At 33.8% G+C, this 20,106-nt stretch overlaps 1 protein-coding gene across 2 annotated transcripts in view; it reads right to left on the bottom strand.

Annotated features, from left to right (window-relative positions):
* Nucleotides 1–20,106, bottom strand: part of LOC125075758 (epidermal growth factor receptor) — a 100,964-nt gene that overhangs the window by 2,754 nt on the left and 78,104 nt on the right. Inside the window, exons 1-4 of one of the 2 annotated variants that reach the window (XM_047687479.1) lie at nt 11,768–11,970; nt 3,733–5,133; nt 3,304–3,436; nt 720–2,547 (exon numbers count right to left, since the gene is read on the bottom strand). In XM_047687479.1, coding sequence (XP_047543435.1) covers nt 720–2,547; nt 3,304–3,436; nt 3,733–5,133; nt 11,768–11,912 — 3,507 coding nt within the window. In that variant the 5' untranslated portion in view covers nt 11,913–11,970. Of the gene's footprint in view, nt 1–719; nt 2,548–3,303; nt 3,437–3,732; nt 5,134–11,767; nt 11,971–20,106 lie in introns of those variants that run through there. The other variant, XM_047687480.1, reaches the window with a different exon arrangement.

Here is a 20,106-nt window from a genome sequence, read left to right as displayed (position 1 = left end):
GGTCGTCTACTGCCTCTGTGAATACTATGCAATGAATTATCTAAACATTTTGTTTTTTAATACATCTGACTTTTCTTAAAGACTCGATGAATCGAAAACTAAAATACTTCTTAATATTCTATACCTTGAAAAATTAATAATATTATATCAAATGAATTTTAAACTTTACTTGTACTATAAGAAAACATTTAAAAAAACACGTTAGCATTAATAAAACTGATGAGTGTTTGTAGATTGGCTGTGATTATAATGAGAGGGATGGAATTGCCTAAAGATTATTTCTATTATATATTTTTTGGGAATTTATTTATTTAACTTTTTTTGGGAATTTATTTATATAACTTGGTGTTAGGGCTTTGTGCAAGCCCGTCTGGGTAGGTAGCACCCACTCATCAGATATTCTACCGCCAAATAACAGTACTCTGTATTGTTGTGTTCCGGCTAGAAGGGTGAGTAAGCCAGTGTAATCACAGGCACAAGAGACATAACATCTTAGTTCCCGAGGTTGGTGGCGCATAAGTGATGTAAGGAATGGTTAATATTTCTTACAGCGCCTTTGTCTATGGGCGGTGGTGACCACTTACCATCAGGAGGCCCATATGCACGTCCGCCAACCAATGCCATAAAAAAAAAAAATTACTCTGCCAAAGTCTATGAATGTTTTTGCTAGATTATTAGTTATTTGATGTGATATATTATAAAGTCAACGCTCTATTTACCTGAGTTGAATAAGATGGGAGTCGCATAAATTTGTCTCCAGGAATGACCAGGTAGCGGCCAGGATCGCGTGCCATTTCAGCAAATGTATCCGCAAGTTGTTTAAATGTTGGTCGACTGTCTGCATCGAGCATCCAACAAGAAACCATAATACAATAAATGTCCAAAGTGCAAATGCTTGGTTGTGGTAATTTCAAGCCGTTTTCTATCAATTCTGGAACATTTCTAGCTGATATGTTAGCATAAGGTCTTGCTCCATAGCTTAAGATTTCCCAAATAGTTACACCAAAGGCCCACACGTCACTTTTATGTGTAAATATTCTATGCTGGACGCATTCTAATGCCAGCCATTTTATAGGCATCTTACCTCCAGCCGCTTTGTACTCATCTTCATTAATATCTAGTAACTTTGCCAATCCGAAATCAGTAATTTTTACACAATTCGGTGTTTGTACTAAGACATTTCTAGCCGCTAAGTCTCTGTGAACTAACCTTTTTTCTTCTAAATATGCCATACCACGAGCTATTTGAGTACACCAATTTAAAAATGCTTTAGATCCAATTTTTTCTTTATATGTCCTTACATAGTCCAGTAAACAACCAAGAGGCATTAATTGCGTAATTAGCATCATCTGATTAGTCATGCAAACAGCCAGCAATTGAAGTAAATTTGGGTGTTCGACGCTAGCCATTATATACGCCTCTTCCAAAAATTCCTTACTTGAATTCGCTCCTGTACCTTCTTTTAAGACTTTGATAGCGACTGGTATTTTAACATTTTCTCCTTCGGGAACCCATACTCCTTTATAAACCTTACCGAATGCACCGAAACCTAGCATTCCTCCCCTACGAAGTTCGGCTTCTTTAACGATTCTTAATTTCGCTAGATTCGGCTTGACATTAGTTGGTCGTAGTGGTTCATTATCTTCACAACCAGTAAGGACCATAGTCATTTTAACGGCTTCTTTTTTAGCCTTTGCCTTTTGCCTACATGTATAACCAATTATAGCAAGAATTACTAGTAATATGAGGGCTAACACCAGAATAACCACAATTACTGTTGATATCTTTGCCGTGGCCATATTAGGAATGCCATTGGCTAATGCTGAACAATAGGGCTCATCTATAGGATTTTGAAGGAGCTCGTCAAAATAAATCTTATGTGGTATGTCACCAGGACAGCTATCAGTACAATTGAACTCTTTAGAATTTGAGTCACCGAGAAATATCTTTAAATTTTGGCATTTGATACAATCCGTTGATGATGGCCCAATACAGCCTCTACATTCGTGATGACAAGGAGTACAAAGGCGATTGACGTCATCTGTGAAGTGATCAGAGGGACACTCATCTTCACATTGATCACCTCGTTTGAATCCATTGCAAACTTGACACACTTGTTGATGTATTCCAAAGCCGGTACATTTGTAACACAGTGGGTGACATTTTCTGCACACCACTTTAACTTTTCCTTCAAGAGGCTTTACATTACCAACCCACTCATTGTAATACCCATCAGGGCAGGGTTCGTTTTCTTTAAGACAGCTTTCGACAGTTGCTTCTACACTGATTATAGCTTTCTTACAAGAGTTACAACCTCCCTCACCTACAGTGTTATTAGATCCCGTGCAACCATTGAAACAGTTCTGGTGACAGGGTTGACATGTCCCATTCTCTGTTGCATATCTAGAAGCCGGACATACAGCGACACAGTATGGCCCATCACGCACGTGCTTACATTTAGTACAATTAGCCCTGGTCGGTCCAGTACATCCATCCAAACACTCAGCATGGCACTGCTTACAAATTTTCGTACCCGCCTTGTACAATCTGAAATAAAATAGCATTTATGTAACTTACTTTTTAATGCTTCAAATGTACAACATAATTAGTGAACATGGCAAAAATTTTAACATCTTTTGTTATAAAGCGTTTATCTTGAGAGACACTTAAATTTTATAATTCATAAAACAAATGAATTGGTCTGTGTATTAACCCTAATGTGACATTAAACCAAAATAGATGTCTAATTATCAAGAAACAGAAAATGGTTGAGCGGAACAAAAAGGCTAATTTAACTTTTTATAAATAACGCTCAGATAGTTTTATTTATTAAATGAAGATGAAAAACAACTTTTGAAAACGATGCAAATGCAAGAGACGTCATTATGATTTGAATAAAGGGATGTATTGGGTATTGAATATAATACATCCCGTATTGGGTACTAAATAGTTACGATTATTGATATTAAGAATGACTATAGAAAAAAGGTCTGTCAGAAACTGAGTTGCGTTTTTAATTTACAACTCTTAAAATGTTAAAAAACGGTGCGCTAATTTGCTTATTTCTTAGTCTGCCTCTTTGTTGGAGGAGGGCTTTGTTTAAATTATGTGTAAAATGAAAGAAATCGGCGAATCTTCTGATAAGGGCAGAACATTTTATTTTTTTTTTTAAAAAAATGTATTTTTATTTCATAAATACATTATTGGAATAAACATCTAAAATAAATAAATCAATAAGTAAACAAAACAAATATTTCTCATAATCTTAGATTTTATATAAGACACCTAATCGAAAATACAAACCCTGGAAGCACTGTGCAGTTCTGAATGCATGTTTCTCCGAATTTGTAGTTCTCGCAGTAAAGGCACTGGTCTGGTCCAGGTCCCCAGCAACCATCTGATGAACATTCAGTGTCACACACCAAATTGGCTTTTTCTGTTAATGGAATAAATGAAACAAAAAAAAAAAACGTGAATGATATGATAAACAAAAAGGATGGTAAAAAAAAATAAATAACAAAAATGAAATAATCGCTTTGCAAAATATAAACCAGCTGTTAGTATCGTTAGCATTTGTACCATAATATTGAAAAAATATAACTCGCTTGCAATTTAACAAGAGTCTGAATTATTTAGAGCTAAGTAAATATTAAACCTCGCAAATGCAGTACTTATAATTAAAAAATTTAAATGAGGATCCTCAACAAAGAACGCAACGCATAATACACTCACCACAGTTCCTTACGTCGCTATTCTTCTGAATTATCTGTTTATGGTCTTTGGACTTAACTAACTTATTCCATGCAATTTTTTCAGCAAAACAAAGCTGTCTATTTTCCATAATCGCTATTGCGCCAGAATTTACTCTTTTTAAAGATTTGAGTCCAAGAGATTTCAAGGAAGTTTTTACAATGTAAAGAGAGGCGAACAAGTTTTCGACTACTTGTCGTCCTCCAATTACTTCTAAGTTTCTAAAGTAGGAGAGATTAGTGAAATTCGGGTGGTGAGCTTGGACATTCAAATAGCCGGTTACTTCTCGGACTGTATTGAAAACCTCAAGAGCGTTTGGTTCCATTTTTGGGTAACGATCTCCAAATGAATAATCTGGATTAATCTGCTGAAATCCAGTAAAAGTCATCTCTAGAATTTCTATAGAACCATCAATGATTGTGCAATCTTTGAAACTTTCAATGTTTCCGGAGTGAATAGGTTTTTCAGAACGGCAAGTCTTCGGGCAAGTCACATTGCAAGGAATACACTCTCCGTTGACAGCAGTTTTATTAGGAGGGCAGCTACGCACACACGCTCCGTTGTCTTTTAACAAATGTTCAGGGCAGTTTCTTACACAAGTTGCACCATAAGCATATTTCCCGTCTGGGTTTGGCTCCCAGGAATAAGTAGTGGGGTTATATTTTTGCATTGGCGGGCATTCTTGAGAACACGTCCCTTCGTCATAGAAATTACGACAGGCAAGGCATTGACTCGGCAATGGACCCGTGCAACCTCCAGCGCAGAATGTATTGCAACAATCCCGAGGGTTAGGTCCGAAACAACGTCCTTGAGCGCACTGCGGACTGCAATTAGTCTTCGAAAATTTTTGGCAATTATGGGCTCCGTCGCCCCAACAACCAGCTTCGCAGCTCGGATGACAAGGCGGACATTCTCTCTCAGGTACGTTAAAGCTATACACGAATACGTAGGTTGCATTTATACCCGTTATAATTTCATCCCAATTAATAGTTTTGACATGGCACAGATTATAGTTATTATAAATGCCTACACTACCCCGCAAGACATCGCGCAACGCGGGGAGTTCTAGTGTAAGGGCGGACGACATAGTGACCAGCATAGCGAATTCTTCTTCTCGGACTTTCAATTTAAATAGTGTTCGACCGCGAATGATTTGTAATTGCGGAAGAATGATTTGTGCTACTCTGACGTACGAAATAAGTACATAGCCGGTCACTTCTCTGATGTGTTGCAAGAACGACAAGTCCATAGTTTCGTTCTGAAGCCATGTCAGTTCTAGATTGCCATCGACGTACGTGCAGTTGGTGAAGCGATCGCGCAAATTTCTGTAATGCGTGTCGCGATTCGAAGGCACTGACATCCGACCATTGGTGCCAATGCAAACTGTAAAAGAAGAAAAATACCTTTTAATAAAAATATCACCAAAAATAAATAATTTGCAGAGAATTTAAAAATTTCACCACTTAAGAAATTTTTAAGTATAATATTCGTCATTATATATAATTATATATCATTATATTACATTGTATACTATTTGACTCAATTTATAACATGTGAAGTGATACATTCACTTTGTCCAAATAAGGCATGAAAACGTATGCTGTCGATGGCAGCTAGCGGAGAATGGTGGGCGGTCAGCGATAAGCGTCGAGCGACGAGCGGATAGCGGAAAGCGAGTGGAGAGAAGAGGCGCGTGGAGTGAGGAGGCGGTACCATGTGGGCGGGCTGACGGCACCGAAGCCAGTTTTCTCTACTACGCTACACGTAACACCGCTATTTGTGATTAAAGTATGAAAATAGCCTACAATGCCGCTTTGTTATGTTACACGGAATTAAGATGTAAAACAAATGCGTGTATGTAAACGAATTGGTGTCCTATTCAACATTATTCGTTAGACAGTTTATTTTTATAATGCAAATAGCTAGGTTAGCTTGCTATTTTTGTTTTAAATGTTTTCTTAGTTTTAAACATTTGAACACAATCAAGTTTTTCGGGAGCAAATATTTATTACTTAGACGTTTTGTAAATGATATAAAATTAGATCTGGATGTGCTTTGAAGTAAAATATATAACAAGTAATAAATTACAGCCGCGATGTCATCAAAAAATATTATTCGAATATTCGGTGAGTGTTCAAATAGAAGTCTAAAACATAAAATTATTCCGAACGTATTCGAGATTCCGTAAATAGATATTTAAGAGTTTCTACTTAAAGTGTTCTAAATCCCAAACTATTGTTTGTGTTAATAAAGTTTACCTGCTTCGGATAACAAAAGATTTTTTGAGTCGCATTGTTACGTCGAGTGTCGTGAGTCCACCACGACGTCATTCGATACGTTGTTGACTCGAAATTCAGGTAATTTCGTTGGTCTTATTGCCGATTTCAAGTATTTGAGTCCTTTGTGTTTTAGAGATTAATCTCCGAGAAATATTATTTAACTGAGTTATTTCTTGTTGTGTTCATTGTCTTATCTGCGCTATTCTGTCAAGGTATCATACCTTTTATTTACATTTGAGTATTTTTACCAGACCACGACGAAGCAAACAGGAGAGTTATAATAGTCTATTTATTTCTGTAATCCTCATATAGGATCGTCTGTATGTTCCTTATTTGTTTATAATGTTATAGCAATGAAATATCGTTCAGTTAAGTTTGTCTAAGAGTCAATACCAAACCTACTTTTCGAATATGATTTTTATAATATGGAAAGAAACGAAAGAAAAAAAAATGAATCGTCATATATAAATAATCTATTTCATAGGTAATATTTGTGTTTCCGTTTCTAAACTTCACCTAATCTTACAGAATTGTAAAAACATATTATCAAACCTTGACATTGGTAATCGTGTCTTTGTTACCCGGTATGATTATTATGATATTAAAAATAAATTCTGCTTTTGTGAAGTAGATTTAATGCCTTCATTATTTGGCCGTGGCACCGTGTCCACGCCCACGTCATAACATAACCAACTTCAAACGATGCTGGATAGTGCGGAACATGTTCAAAATTTATGACTGTTGGATTTGGTCGCTTATCGCGTGGGTAGTAGAAATCTGGTGTCCGGTCGACCCAGTTGCACAGCCGATGACACAAGTGATAGTATTGATGTGGAAGTAGCGACGCGCTCGCTGCCTCCGTTCAATCACCGATGCAGAGCAGATAAAAGCGAAAACGGTTAGTTTGCACGGGACTGCGTAAAAATAAAAAGTCACCATACACCGTAACTAAAAAGGTTCGTCGACGTTCGATGTCAAAAATGACGTGAATTCAAAATATGTACGAATAAAACTATTTCCTGTAATCATGAAGGCAGGCAGTAATAGGGCAGGAAATATTGTTGCAATTTCCTCAGTGCCCAGTGTGTGCCTCTCCCTTCGCCGCGCAGCGAGCGTCTCTACTCACTGTGGATGCTCAGCGTGTAAAGCTCGGGGACTGGTTTGTCTCAGGCCAATGTTTTTATCCAGTTACTTACATTCTGAAGCATTGGAACCAGTTTTGATCCACTAACATTTCATTCGGGCAACGCAGCCTTTCACTACAGTTCCTTATTGTGCTCGCTAGCTCGTAGGGCGTGTTAACATTCCTACTCGGGAAAAGAGACGCGGACTATTTATTATAAGCGAACTTTTTAAATAACTTTGCTATTAATTTAATAAAATACAGATTAATAACTTATCGGTATCTGTTGGTTTTATAACAACGTTAAGAGACATAGAGAAATCAAACTATGTTTGATTGAGACAATTTTTACATTAAGACATTTGAAACATAACGATACAATTCATTCATAAGGGAATCACGTTCTGATTAATAACTTTTATGAGTTTGCATTTTTAACAAATGTATATTGTTTTATTTTCTTTTAATCTTTTTCCACTTTGAGGATATTGATAAGATTTATATATTATATTAATAAAATTGTTATTACTCTTATTCTTTTTACTAAACGATAATATTCTGACAGTGTTCGATAATATAAATCTTGTCGAATATGTGAATGGAGAATCGAAAAAACGCATCAGTATAACTAGATATGATAATACGCGAAGCGTCTGAATGCGGTTCATTGATGACACTATTTGCATATTTCGAAACATAATTATTTAATTTCCGAACAAGTTTTAATAATTATATCCATTAATAATCAATGTTCTAACAATATTTTCTATCTCACTCTCCGCCTGTGTTACGTGTCGTTATTTTAAAATATTTCTTATAAAAACATAATTATGTTTTTTTTATTATAACTCAGATATAATTCTATATGACATATAGTCATTCGATGTACTTTTGTTGTCGTAAACGTTTTCTACTAAACGGTTTTTAAATAAGAAAAAAATTATTAAAATATAGAATAAAACATATATAAAATTAAAAATATAATATTATTTAGTACTTAGTTTATAATTTATGTATTTAATTTCGAGTCCCTGAAAAAAACATTTAGTATTTTTATTACAATATCATATGTCACAAAAGTGTATTTGAGTGCTTTTCGAAAGCTAACTAAAATAAAGAAATTTATAACTTAACGCGATATTTATGATAAATATTTAATTATAGAATCTCATAGCCGATCATTACTGGCCCGGAGCAGAGTTGAAGATGTTTTCCGGTTATTCAAAATCTTGGATACATTATTTCGACATTTGATACTTAACACGGAACTATTCGGGTCAAAAAACTCCGTGACTTATAGAATCTCGCATCTCATTAGAATTGATTGACTTTGAAATTAAACGCATACTGTAAATTCCGTAATAAATAATTTTTAATCAAGATATTTTGATAAACTAATTTATTAGAACCGCTTTAAGACTTATTTATGTTAGTTTTTGACGAAGCGTTTAAATTATTCGAAGTGATTCGGTACTATTAAGATTTCAAAATGATTAAATACTAATAAACTTAGCGAACAAGGGGTGGCCTTATTAAACGTAGTGTAACATTTTAATAGAATATATTTTTTTAATTGATTATATCTTATAATAAGACACGGAAATAGTAATAATAGTATTTGTATCCATTTAGAGCTTTGCTTCCGCTTACTTGATAACGTTTACCATTTGTATACAATTATATTTACAAAGGAAAGGAATAATACTTATTCAAACTCTATTAGTAACTTTGGCTGGATATTAAAAAAAAGATTATTGAATTTAAAACTGATCTATGTACTGACTATAAATGAGACGCATAGATTTATTCCACAACGCCCAACTATAAAATCTTATAAATAATTCCTCAAGATTAATTTATCAAACGGATAAACTTATAAATGCTAAGATACTTTATTCCTTTCTGCTATCAGCGATTGGCCGCTAATATGATAATAATGTGTACATAAAATGTCAAGTAATAATATTACATAATACGTTAGTAGTTGAGCAGAAATGAATAAGCTGTTGATTATTTTTCGACTTACGTACCGTCTCTAATAGCATTGTAGAAAACGTGTTTCTGATATCTTTTTAATCATCCGCATCTAAAACAAGTTTACGATGTGGGTATTACTCTCACTAAACGATCAATTTGAGTTTTCAAGCAATAGATATAATTAAGAACAAACTACTATTTATAATTTAATTTTTATTAACAAGATCACACGTTCGTTTTTTTTTTTTTTAAAGTTTACTTCGTAGTCATGAAGCTATGTCAATATAAATTGTTTATATGAATTTGAGCTGTCAACTAGTGTTGGTGACAAAAGTTTCCTATGATTACAAACACAGAACTTGCAAAACATTTTTATCATTACAAATGTTGACAATACTAACTATAGAATGGAGATAAAATGACATCTAGATGCCACTATAATAGTTATTTTTAATAGTTTTATCTCTAACTTGCCTCTTCTTGTACTACTTATAATAATGTTAAGAGTATGTAATCATTTTTAAATAAAAAACATTTAAAGAAACAATGGCGCTTTGAAACCCTAATACATGAACCGAAATTGTAGTAACCCAAACATATTTTGACCTTAGCGAGATATAATATTACTTACAACGCTGTGGCTGAGAGAGGTCATAAATTAATTTTCTTAAATAATTCTTAGTCGAATTATATTATTTAGCAAACAATTTTATATATCTTTATGAAAGCAATCTAGGTACCCGTCTACACTTTGTGCGTTTGTAATCAGAATAAAACCTTATTCATTTAAGTAGGCGCATACAGGAACTTTTGAAATTAAATTATAAAATATATAATTAAATTTAACCAGTTTTGGAATGTTGATTATACCGCGAAGAATCAGCGAGAAACTCAATAATAACTCTTTTTCACCAATTAAATCACACAGGTATGTTAATTATATGGAATTAAATTTAAATATCCTGCTTAAAAATCAACTAATATTATCTCCATGGTATTTATAATCTATATAATCTTGTATTAAATAAAATAGTTTGTTTATTAATGTTTTATTAATATAAAATTAATTAATTAACAAAACTTAACACTAAGAGTTCTACAGCATCATATTATGTTACCTTTAAATAAGATATACACAAATATAAAATATCCCGAATATAAAAATTTATGAAATATATGTCTTCCGCCTGTTTATAATATGCTAATATGTGAATATATGTTTAGGATATATATAAATATTTAATATAAATATCTTATTGTTTTTACAATGTTCGCTTGGAAAGCTTCTTGATAATTTTACCCTAATTACAGTAAAGTTTATGCCAAAGCTTTAAAGGCTCTGCTGGTAGGATTGTATTCGTAGTTTCTGTGTGAATACGGAGAAGAGAGAAAGAGAGAGAAAAGACAAAGTTTTCGGCTCTGTAATGTTAACAGTCTAAGTCAAGAAGAAACATTTTGTTAATCAGTTTCTGAATAGTTAGTATAATTCAAAAGTTATAAATTTAAGCATTGAGATCTAGTTCATTTTTATTGGAGAACGTTTACTGCGTAGGCGCCAGTGTTCACACATACATGATTATGATACATTTACACATATAAACCCACACAAGAGTAGCTTTACACATTGACACACATGCATTTCTTATTTCGACACTAACACAAACCTTTTATTTAATTATTATTTATAAAAGAAAATCGATAGTCGTATTAAATTGTAACAAACACTTATTGAAGTAGAAATGTGTGTATGAACAATGCCTTTGAGTTATTGAATTTCATTTTGTTATGCTCGTTAGCGAGCGGCACCGAAGCGAGGTCTAAGCTGTTAGGCGTGCTGGGCGCGCTAATTGTTTGCTAAGTCACACTCAGGGAGGTGCAGCAGTGAGGGATGCTATGAAGATATCACCAGCGAAACTGTGTCTCATTCAATCATTTACAAAAACATAAATCTTATTTTTCGAAATATGAAGGTATGATGTCGAAATTAATAGGAATGAATTGCTTTTCTTAAAGTATTGTTTTTTTATTATTTCAATAAATTAACAGTAATGTCGAGAACATCGTAGGTGTAACAAGTTGCAAAATCGACAACACGATGTTAATAATTTTTCCTTATTCACGAACCGTATTTTAAGAACGCCGTCCTTTATGGCTCGAGTGCTTGCGAATAATGCACCCACGCGCACCTTGCTTTCATTTTGAACCTTTTCAAAGAACCGGACTGGACGCTGAGAGTGATTGTCTTTGAAAACAATATCCCTGTCGAAGGTATAATGGTACGTAATTGTGGAGCCTCGCCTAGCCGGCACTAGCGCCTGTCGCTGAACCTCATTCCGCCTTACAAACTATACAAACCTACGTTTGTTAGTCCGAGATAAGCTCTGTTTATTTTATTCCAGCGATTAGCTCGCAACGAGTCGTTATTTAACCTAAATGTTTTATGATATTATGTATATGGCTCTGAATTGGACAATTTATTTTGTTTGTTTTTACACGATTATATATTATATCGAAATTTGTACCACACGTAAACAAGAACGGAAACTATAACCGATACTACGACTTCGCAAGGACGAATCGACGAGATCGTTGGGATAATCCAAGCAGCACCGGGATCCTAGTCGCGGCGGGCACTTACTCTTTCCTTTGACGAACTCGGAGTGCTTGTGCCGAGCGGGCACAACATGGTGCAGGCGGCGAGCGCGCGCCGCGCTCACCCCCGACAGCGGCGCCAGCGCGCCGACCGCGCACAGGCACCACAACAAGGCACGAGCAGCCAACATGCTGCGACATCACTCGCGACGTACACGGCCCACTACCGACCGCCGCAACCTTCCATCGTGGACTGGCCCGCCCGGTTTTCGAACCTCACCGTGCGCGGGCGCCGCCATAGAGATATACATAAACAGAGCGACCGATACTGATATTTTTTTTGGCGGGAAATTTATTTGTTTTTACATTTGTCTCTTTTTAAATTGTCATTTAAATAATATATATATTTCCCTGAATAAAAGTTATTGTAAATTATATAATAATTTATATCTTGATAATGTAGCAATAATCCTAAACCAAACATTGTAATTATTATTATTTAAATTTGGATCATATCTTATAACTCAATTTAAGTATTTTTGACTTAATAAATAAAGATTATTTTAAATTAATAAAGCGTACAAGCCTAAATTTTATTTTAATTATATGTACTAATATAATGAGATCATCTTGATATAATAAACTAAGTGCATCAAAGTAAATACTAAATGGTATATTTAAGTTCTTACGAAAGTTTTCCTTATGATGCTTAAATAGAAACAGCGATTCTAATTATTTAGAGGTCTATGGAAAATCGTTTTGCCCTCCTACAAGCACAGGTAAGCGTAGAAACACGCACACAGGTAAAGTAAGGTACACAGGTAAACGCAGGTATGCGTCGGAGTCGCTTCGCTGACAGAAAAAAAGCCACGTAACAAAAGTTTAATAAGTACGCATTGTAGCCCGTGCTAGGACTGATACGAATAATAATTGAACTCTGTGAAACTGGACCTCAGGCCTCAGAGGTTTTTGTGGAGGCTGTGATCCGATCTAACGTCGGCCGAGCAATTAATATGCCGCGGACGCTGTACGCGGATGACTTGAGATATTTTTTTACCACAGCACTGTACCGAATATACATTTATCGAATTTGATTTCGTAAAGATTAAAACGATCGTGATAAATTTAATTATTGTACGATATAATTGAATGCAAATATTTTTCATATCAAGCCTAATGTAACGGACAACAGGCCCTTAATGTATTCTATATTCAAATCCATCTCTACAAATGTACGAGATAACTATTTTCTTATATAAAAAATGTGAACCCTGTCCAAGTGAGAAAATAAGATAACTAAGATATGCATAAGATTTTATTTGCTTAAGTATTTAGTAGATAGTAGTAGTAGAGTATTTATATTTTTAAGTTTATTTATCGAGAAGTACACGCGTTGAACTCTTTACGAAAGTCGAATACGGAGCGCGGTGCTCTCACTGAACGACCGAGAGACTGCTGAATGTGTTTTCAGTCACCATTGCTGGTACTCTGATTTATTTTAAGAGTTATAGCAATATACGCCGCAATGCATGTATTGTTAGATTTAGAGTCGTGTGTCGAGTGTTATGAAAATATTTTAGTTTGCGGTAAAGCCTTAGTTCGCTTCGCATTCCAGGACTGAAGCTTAGTTAGAATATAATATTGTTAAAGTTTACGGTATAAAGATATATTAATTTAAAAAAATGCTATACTTGCTTATAATATAAGATAAGTTTAATAAATTAATGGAGTGAGAAGATTATTTAATAATATCTGTTTTTTTTTATTATAGAGACAGTATAACAGGCTACTGAGAAGAATATTCGTTAATTCTCCTTTCAAGTAATTACTGGTAAGTTCTTAATGCTGCTTTACTATAATCCAGATCAGGAAGCTAGTCTAAACCTATTGTCATTTGACCTCCGTTAGTTAACAATAACTAAATGAACCAATTTATTAGGCTTACTAGTAACGCAAACAATTAGTAGAGTTAATAGATCTTATTATGTTTTATAACGTATAATGATAACTGGCAAATGCAAATTGCAAGTACAATATGAAATAAGAACATTATTATTTTACATATATATAACAGTTTATACGCAATTCTTTGAATATATAACAAAATATTATTATATGTAGAGCTCCTTTACAGTTGCCTTAATTTATAAAATATATCGTTAAAGTATAGGACAAGGTGCATTTTGGTGTATTCCATAGAGACGAGGCGTTGGCAACGTCGCGTCCGCACTAGGAAACTCCCGGATCCTTGGCTCCTCTATCTACAACAAAAGCCCTTCGAACCACTTGACTGCTTTGTGTTGGCACAATGACGTTTTGATTTCTTGTATTGTGTTCGCCGCGCAGACGCGCAGGTACCGGGCGCCCGCTGCTCCTAAACGCGTCTCCCACCTCAGCCGCGTTTAGGATACATTATGGTAATTCTATCATGTTAAACAATGTAACTTGTCGAATTTGTAGATAAAACTTTAAATTATATTGCAAATAAAGTTGTAGTTTTTTTGATAATTTACAAAACTGAACACATATATATAAGAAACTTTGATTAAAGTGATTTTAATCCATTCGTATACTGAAATAGTTAACTACATTGAGAATTTAATCTATATTTCCAGGGCTCTAAATATAATGCGGATTAGAGATAAGTCGTTGCGATGGATTACTTCAAGATCTTTCATATTTTATAGGCACTCGACTCTATTCATTTTAAAACAAAAGGATTATAATAGTGTTCCTTAAATTCGTCAATTGTTTGTAGTATTGCCACCCTAAAGTAAATCAACTAACTGAGACAATTTGTAAGCATGCGTTGAGTATCTTGGACGTTTTAACAAGAGAAATTAAACCAACGTGTTCGATGGAGCTGACAGACGAAGCCGCCACCTAGAGTCATTAAAAATTATGTTCCTTGTCATTAATATAAAACATATTAAACTGATAATTGCGGTGTATCATAAATGTTAGTAATAAAAAATGCATTCTTGGGTCTCGGGCCGTACCCCACTGCGCGAGGGCCAGTCTTTATGATGCGCGGTCTGGAGGAGACTGTGGCCTTTGACAGCCATTTTCGACGGAATAACCTCATTAATAAGATCGAATTTTAATAGAATAATATGCAGTGTTGTTTAATATGATAAATAAATAACGATGTGAAGAAGTTTTTTATAACAGAAATGTTAGATATTAAATATGAGGCATCTGCTACCCCCGACAGTTCGTTGTAATCGTAGCGAGCCGGGAAGGGAATAGTAAGATTTGTTATTTTTCAACGATCATTACTCGTTTCAGATAACGCATCTCACATCGGGTAACACTCGCTGCTCGTTTTTTTTATTTAAGAATTAGGCATTTCGTTATTTTTTTCTCTCAACATATTTTTATGATGTATGTATGAGATAAGTTAATTTTTTTTTACATATTTTTAATTTGATTTAAGATTATAATTTAATTTATTTCTTAAATTTTCTAATAAATAACCTTAATAATCGAATCCAGATAAATCTTCGTTACACAATTATGGTTCCTAATGACTTAGAAGCAAAGCAGAGTAGATACTTTGAAGAATCTATTCACTTAATCACCAACAGTCCCTATCAGTATCAGTTTATCATAAATAACGTCAGGTAAAGTATTTTTGATAGTAATGTGTCGACGGAACTCGTAATGTTCTCGGCGGGTTAAATATAATTTCACATGTGGAAACAATTAAATTCAGGTGAAATGTCTTAATTCAATTTAATCTTTAATCGCACTTTGTAAGCACAAGTTCGAGTTAAACAAGTTTTTGCGTATTATTTTCCTCGATTACAACATTTGCACGTGATAAAATATTCTTGTGGTAAAAATAAAATCCTTTAATCTACTGCAGATAAATATGACAAGGGACGTACGACGCAAACAAATCCAGTGTTATGCTAAGTATGTCTCGAGATATGCATCCCGTTGCATGTTCTTCAGAAGAGCGAAGCAATTCACATGGTAATGCCAAATATTCGTGGAATGATGGCTTCTTGCCCCGCCCTCTTCACCCCGGACCCCTCATTTAGACCTCGCGGCTACGTATACTTTGTCGATGAATAACAAATAAGTACCATTTTAAAATGCAGTAAATTACGTTTGAATATATTGTCTCTATGTTATTAGATCTGAAGTCTTAGCCCTGAGATATAATTTTCGAAACGTATTTCGATAAAAGTATGTAAATGATCACAAATATTTTAATAGCTAATATCTCTATGCCACATTATTATTCAGTGCGGTGTGACTTGTTGTGTTTTAACATATATTAATTGTAATAAGGCTATTCAAACATCCGAGACAGTGAGAGTATTGACATGCCAAATGAGACTTCGCATACTGCATTTTTGCAGCATCAGTGATAGAAACAATAACCAGTGACTGAGATGGAGCTGTATTCAGATTCGAAACGATAGTGATCCGGTGCCAGCTGATGCACTCCAGCAGTGGCGGGGCGCGCGACGACGGACTCGCGGACAAAAGCCCGTCTTGTATTCACACGCTTGCCACTAAAGATCTTTTTTGCGCTCGGAGATTCCGAACGAAATCTAAACGCGAATCGCATTGTGGGAGCGAACCTTATACTTAAATGGATATTTTTTTAAAGAAAAATTACGAGTCGGTGTAACTTTGGACAGGATTTATTAACTGTACACGAAACAACTTCACGAAATATCATGTTTTGTTGAAAACTATTTTCACAGTAGGTATAAGCATTCATAGAAATAGTCCTTGGTACTTTTTAATGTTATTATGTTATGCATGTATTAAAACATTACTAAACAAACATTTTTAAATTAAAAATACTGAAATAAACATGAATAAAATTCGAATAATTTAAAATCACATTTAAAGTTCTCTGTCGTGTAAATGTGGCAGAGCCGGTGTTTGTACATCATAACTTCCATAGAAGAAATTCCGAGGTATGCCTGTTTGGCGTAGACAATATTTCGTATCAAAAATATTGGTTTCGGAACGTTCCAAAAAATGATTCTCATACTAAAAATAAAACAAAAACAAATACATTAAAATAAATACAAGAGTTTGTCGCACGCTCAAATGAATAAAGTGGACGATTGTAATCAAAAATAAACTACTATAAAGGTCGCTTTTGTCTTACTCGTGTCCACGACAGGGTTTTATCTGTCGGGCTGCGCGCTCCCGCGCCGAAAAAATTCTAAAGGTAGAGTGGCGCGCGCAGGTAATGTCGGCCATTTTGTTTGCTTTTTATATTATTCTTTTTCAATAATCCGCATGTTTTATGGCTTGTTAGGTAGTTTGTTACGAGTCAAGTTTACTAATTAAATAGCGGGAACTCCGGTAGCAGGAAATGTTAATTATTGATTGTTATTATTTTCTTAATCGCTGTTATATATAATCGGGGGTTCACAAAAAGTAGGCACCGCATCGGCTATTATTCTTAGAGATTTTATTATTTCAAATCTATATTAAAGCGTTAACTTTGACTATAAGAACAAGTTCAGCACGGAGTAGTTACTTATTACTCGTTTACAAATATTTGAAATTCGAACAATGACTTGTGATAGTTTGCAGAGATATTGAATCAATGTAAACGGAATGGAATTTGAATATGCAATAATAAGAAATTGGAAATAGACACGCCCATTCACTCGTAATAATTAAACGCAGTAATTACCTGCAATGAAGAAAGGAATTAACGCAACTTCCTTTGTATTTAAATACTCTGGTAAATATTTACCATATTATTCATGGGCATTATGTTTTTATATATGGAATTCTTAGTGTTCATATATAGTTTTACGAATAAATGTATGATATTTTAACTGGAATCGAATAACTATTTTTGCATTATCATAAATAATTCCACGCGAAGTTGTTATTTGACAGGTTTTTGGCATAATTAGGTATTATAACGTGAGGACCAATCAGCGATTTTGAAAGTCTAACGGATAAATGTTTAGAGCAACTTAATAAATGCACCCGAATGCTCAGATATATATTATCGTTAAACACGTTATTTTCGTACATCATTATATAAAAATAAAAAAGAATAAGGCAAATTTATGAATTCAATAATTTTTGTATTAAATATGAAATCGTTTAAACAAACATAATTTTTAACGATAGGCAATGGAAATCATTAACAAAAAAAATTAGGCTAAATATACGTTATACTCCTCCAATGCTTCTCCTCAACGAAAAACACTATAAAAATGTTTTTGAAGTAATTTGTAATAGAAGTTTGTCCTTGATAAGAGCGTAAACTGAATGTTGAATGTGACTGCAAAGTTTCTATATGTACCTGACGTTGAAACCGAATGATGTTGAAAGGAAAATAAATACATATGTATAAAAGAGACACACACGCGTTCTTTCTTCTAAAAGTAGATATAACGTTAAATGCTTCATAAAAACAAAAGTATTTCGCGTCATTAATAAAAAAAATATATATTTATCACGTGAGTCACGGCTTGGCTTAAGCTTCTAGAATTGACATTTTAATTTTAACTGATTTGTTCTCGCGTCTTAGTTGTCATAAAGCACGCAATCAAATATGTTAACTTACTGGTTTTACGAAAAACAGACACACGCTCAATATATAATTTTAATTGATTAATTTAGTTAGATCTGTGGTAGCTTAGTAAAAGAAAATGGGTGTTCAAACTAGGACAAGTTATAGTGAATTATCATGACGTGGTAAGGGAAGACATCGTGAGGAAATATGTCGTATGTCGAATATTCTGCCACATGTGTATCAACAAACTGGTGTTGTAGCAGCTTGATGAAAAGCTTTAAGCGTTTTCCTGAAGACTATGCTGAATGTCCTGCTGCTGTCCTAGGACATTTAACACAATGTATATGTTGGCGCTTGCAATCGATTCCAGGCGAGCTCATAATAATAATAATGATGTAACATTCCTTTTATATATAGGTACGATTAAAATAAACTCGTATATAATATATAATATATATATATATATATATATATATATATAATATGATAACACATAATATTTATTGTTTAACACATTAATATATAATCATATTTCTGTAATTTTTATTTTCTCTTTGTTTTTTTTGTCCAACTTAATTCAAAAAATGATAATATATATTCATGCAGATAGAATTTGTCAGTAACGAGTAAGCGATGCAAAATGTCAGTAAAAAGACAGAAAACTGTTCAGAAGAAACTTTTTGCTACACCACAAAGTGGCGTAAACTAAGTTATATAATTTGCTCATTTAAGTTCGCTTAAGTGCGGAAAATAACTCTATTTGCTGTCTCACGAACATTGATAAATAGTATTTTCTGTTATTTTTCAAGAAAAATATGGTGTAGTTATTATATTCCAAATTCAAAATTGAATCCCAAATATAAAACAAAATACTTGAAAATCCTATTACGGAGTTTGAACATCCAACATAAAAAAAAAAAATTCGAAGACATTTTTATATTCCTTAAGTTCTATTTTATTTAAAAACCGTGCAAATTCTCTAAATTCACGTCGAAGGGAACGATGTAAAGTAATAGCTCTCACTCGGGGCGAATTCTTTGGCGACTAATGAAAGGGCGGGAGAAATCGACGGCACTGATGCGGGCTCGCGGCTGCGTTTAGACGAAGATGACTCGACTTATGTGACCTGATATTAAGTCTTGGTAAATAGTAGTGTTTCGATTCACTCGTAGGAACATTTACCTTTCAGATTTGTTTTGCGAAATGTATTCGCAATAGACAAGGCGTAGCGATTACGATGATAGTTTATCATCAGCTCCCGGGGCTAATATCAGTTTATTATTGTGAGAGTAACATATACGTTTAAATTAAAAAAAGAAATATTGTCTATTGTAAGATAGGTTAGCACGTTCTTCAATAGTTCCTTTTTTAGATTTTCACTAAATACACCTATACCTTTACTTTTTTTTCTTTATTTCCCGATATTATAAATCCCACGAAAACTTTTTTTTACGTGTTTTTTTAAAATGAGTTTTGTAGGTATTTTAGTCAGTTCATTTTGAGATAACTGACGTCCTTAAATAACTTAAAACATTAACATATCAGCGGTGCCTATACAGACTGAATGTACAGGAATCGCTCGTACTTTAATGATTTAAGTTATTTGCTGTCGTGAGTATTTATTTATTTATTTAAAACACATTTGTTTATTACGTTACCATCATAAGTCACAATCTAAGTCTTAAGATCAAAGTAAAAACAATGTAAATATTGTTACGAGTTTACTTTTACATATTTTAATGGTGAATATTATAAAATGTAACATGTTTATTTCATTTTCTAATCGCTTATAACCTTTCGTATTACAATAAAACCAATAAAATTAAAAGCCGTGATTATTTTATTCACATACCTACATGAAGTATGTATTT

Source organism: Vanessa atalanta, chromosome Z (genome assembly GCF_905147765.1).
Source record: "Vanessa atalanta chromosome Z, ilVanAtal1.2, whole genome shotgun sequence".
In the NCBI taxonomy this organism is placed as follows: domain Eukaryota; kingdom Metazoa; phylum Arthropoda; class Insecta; order Lepidoptera; family Nymphalidae; genus Vanessa; species Vanessa atalanta.
This window is presented reverse-complemented; position numbering and strand designations above follow the sequence as displayed.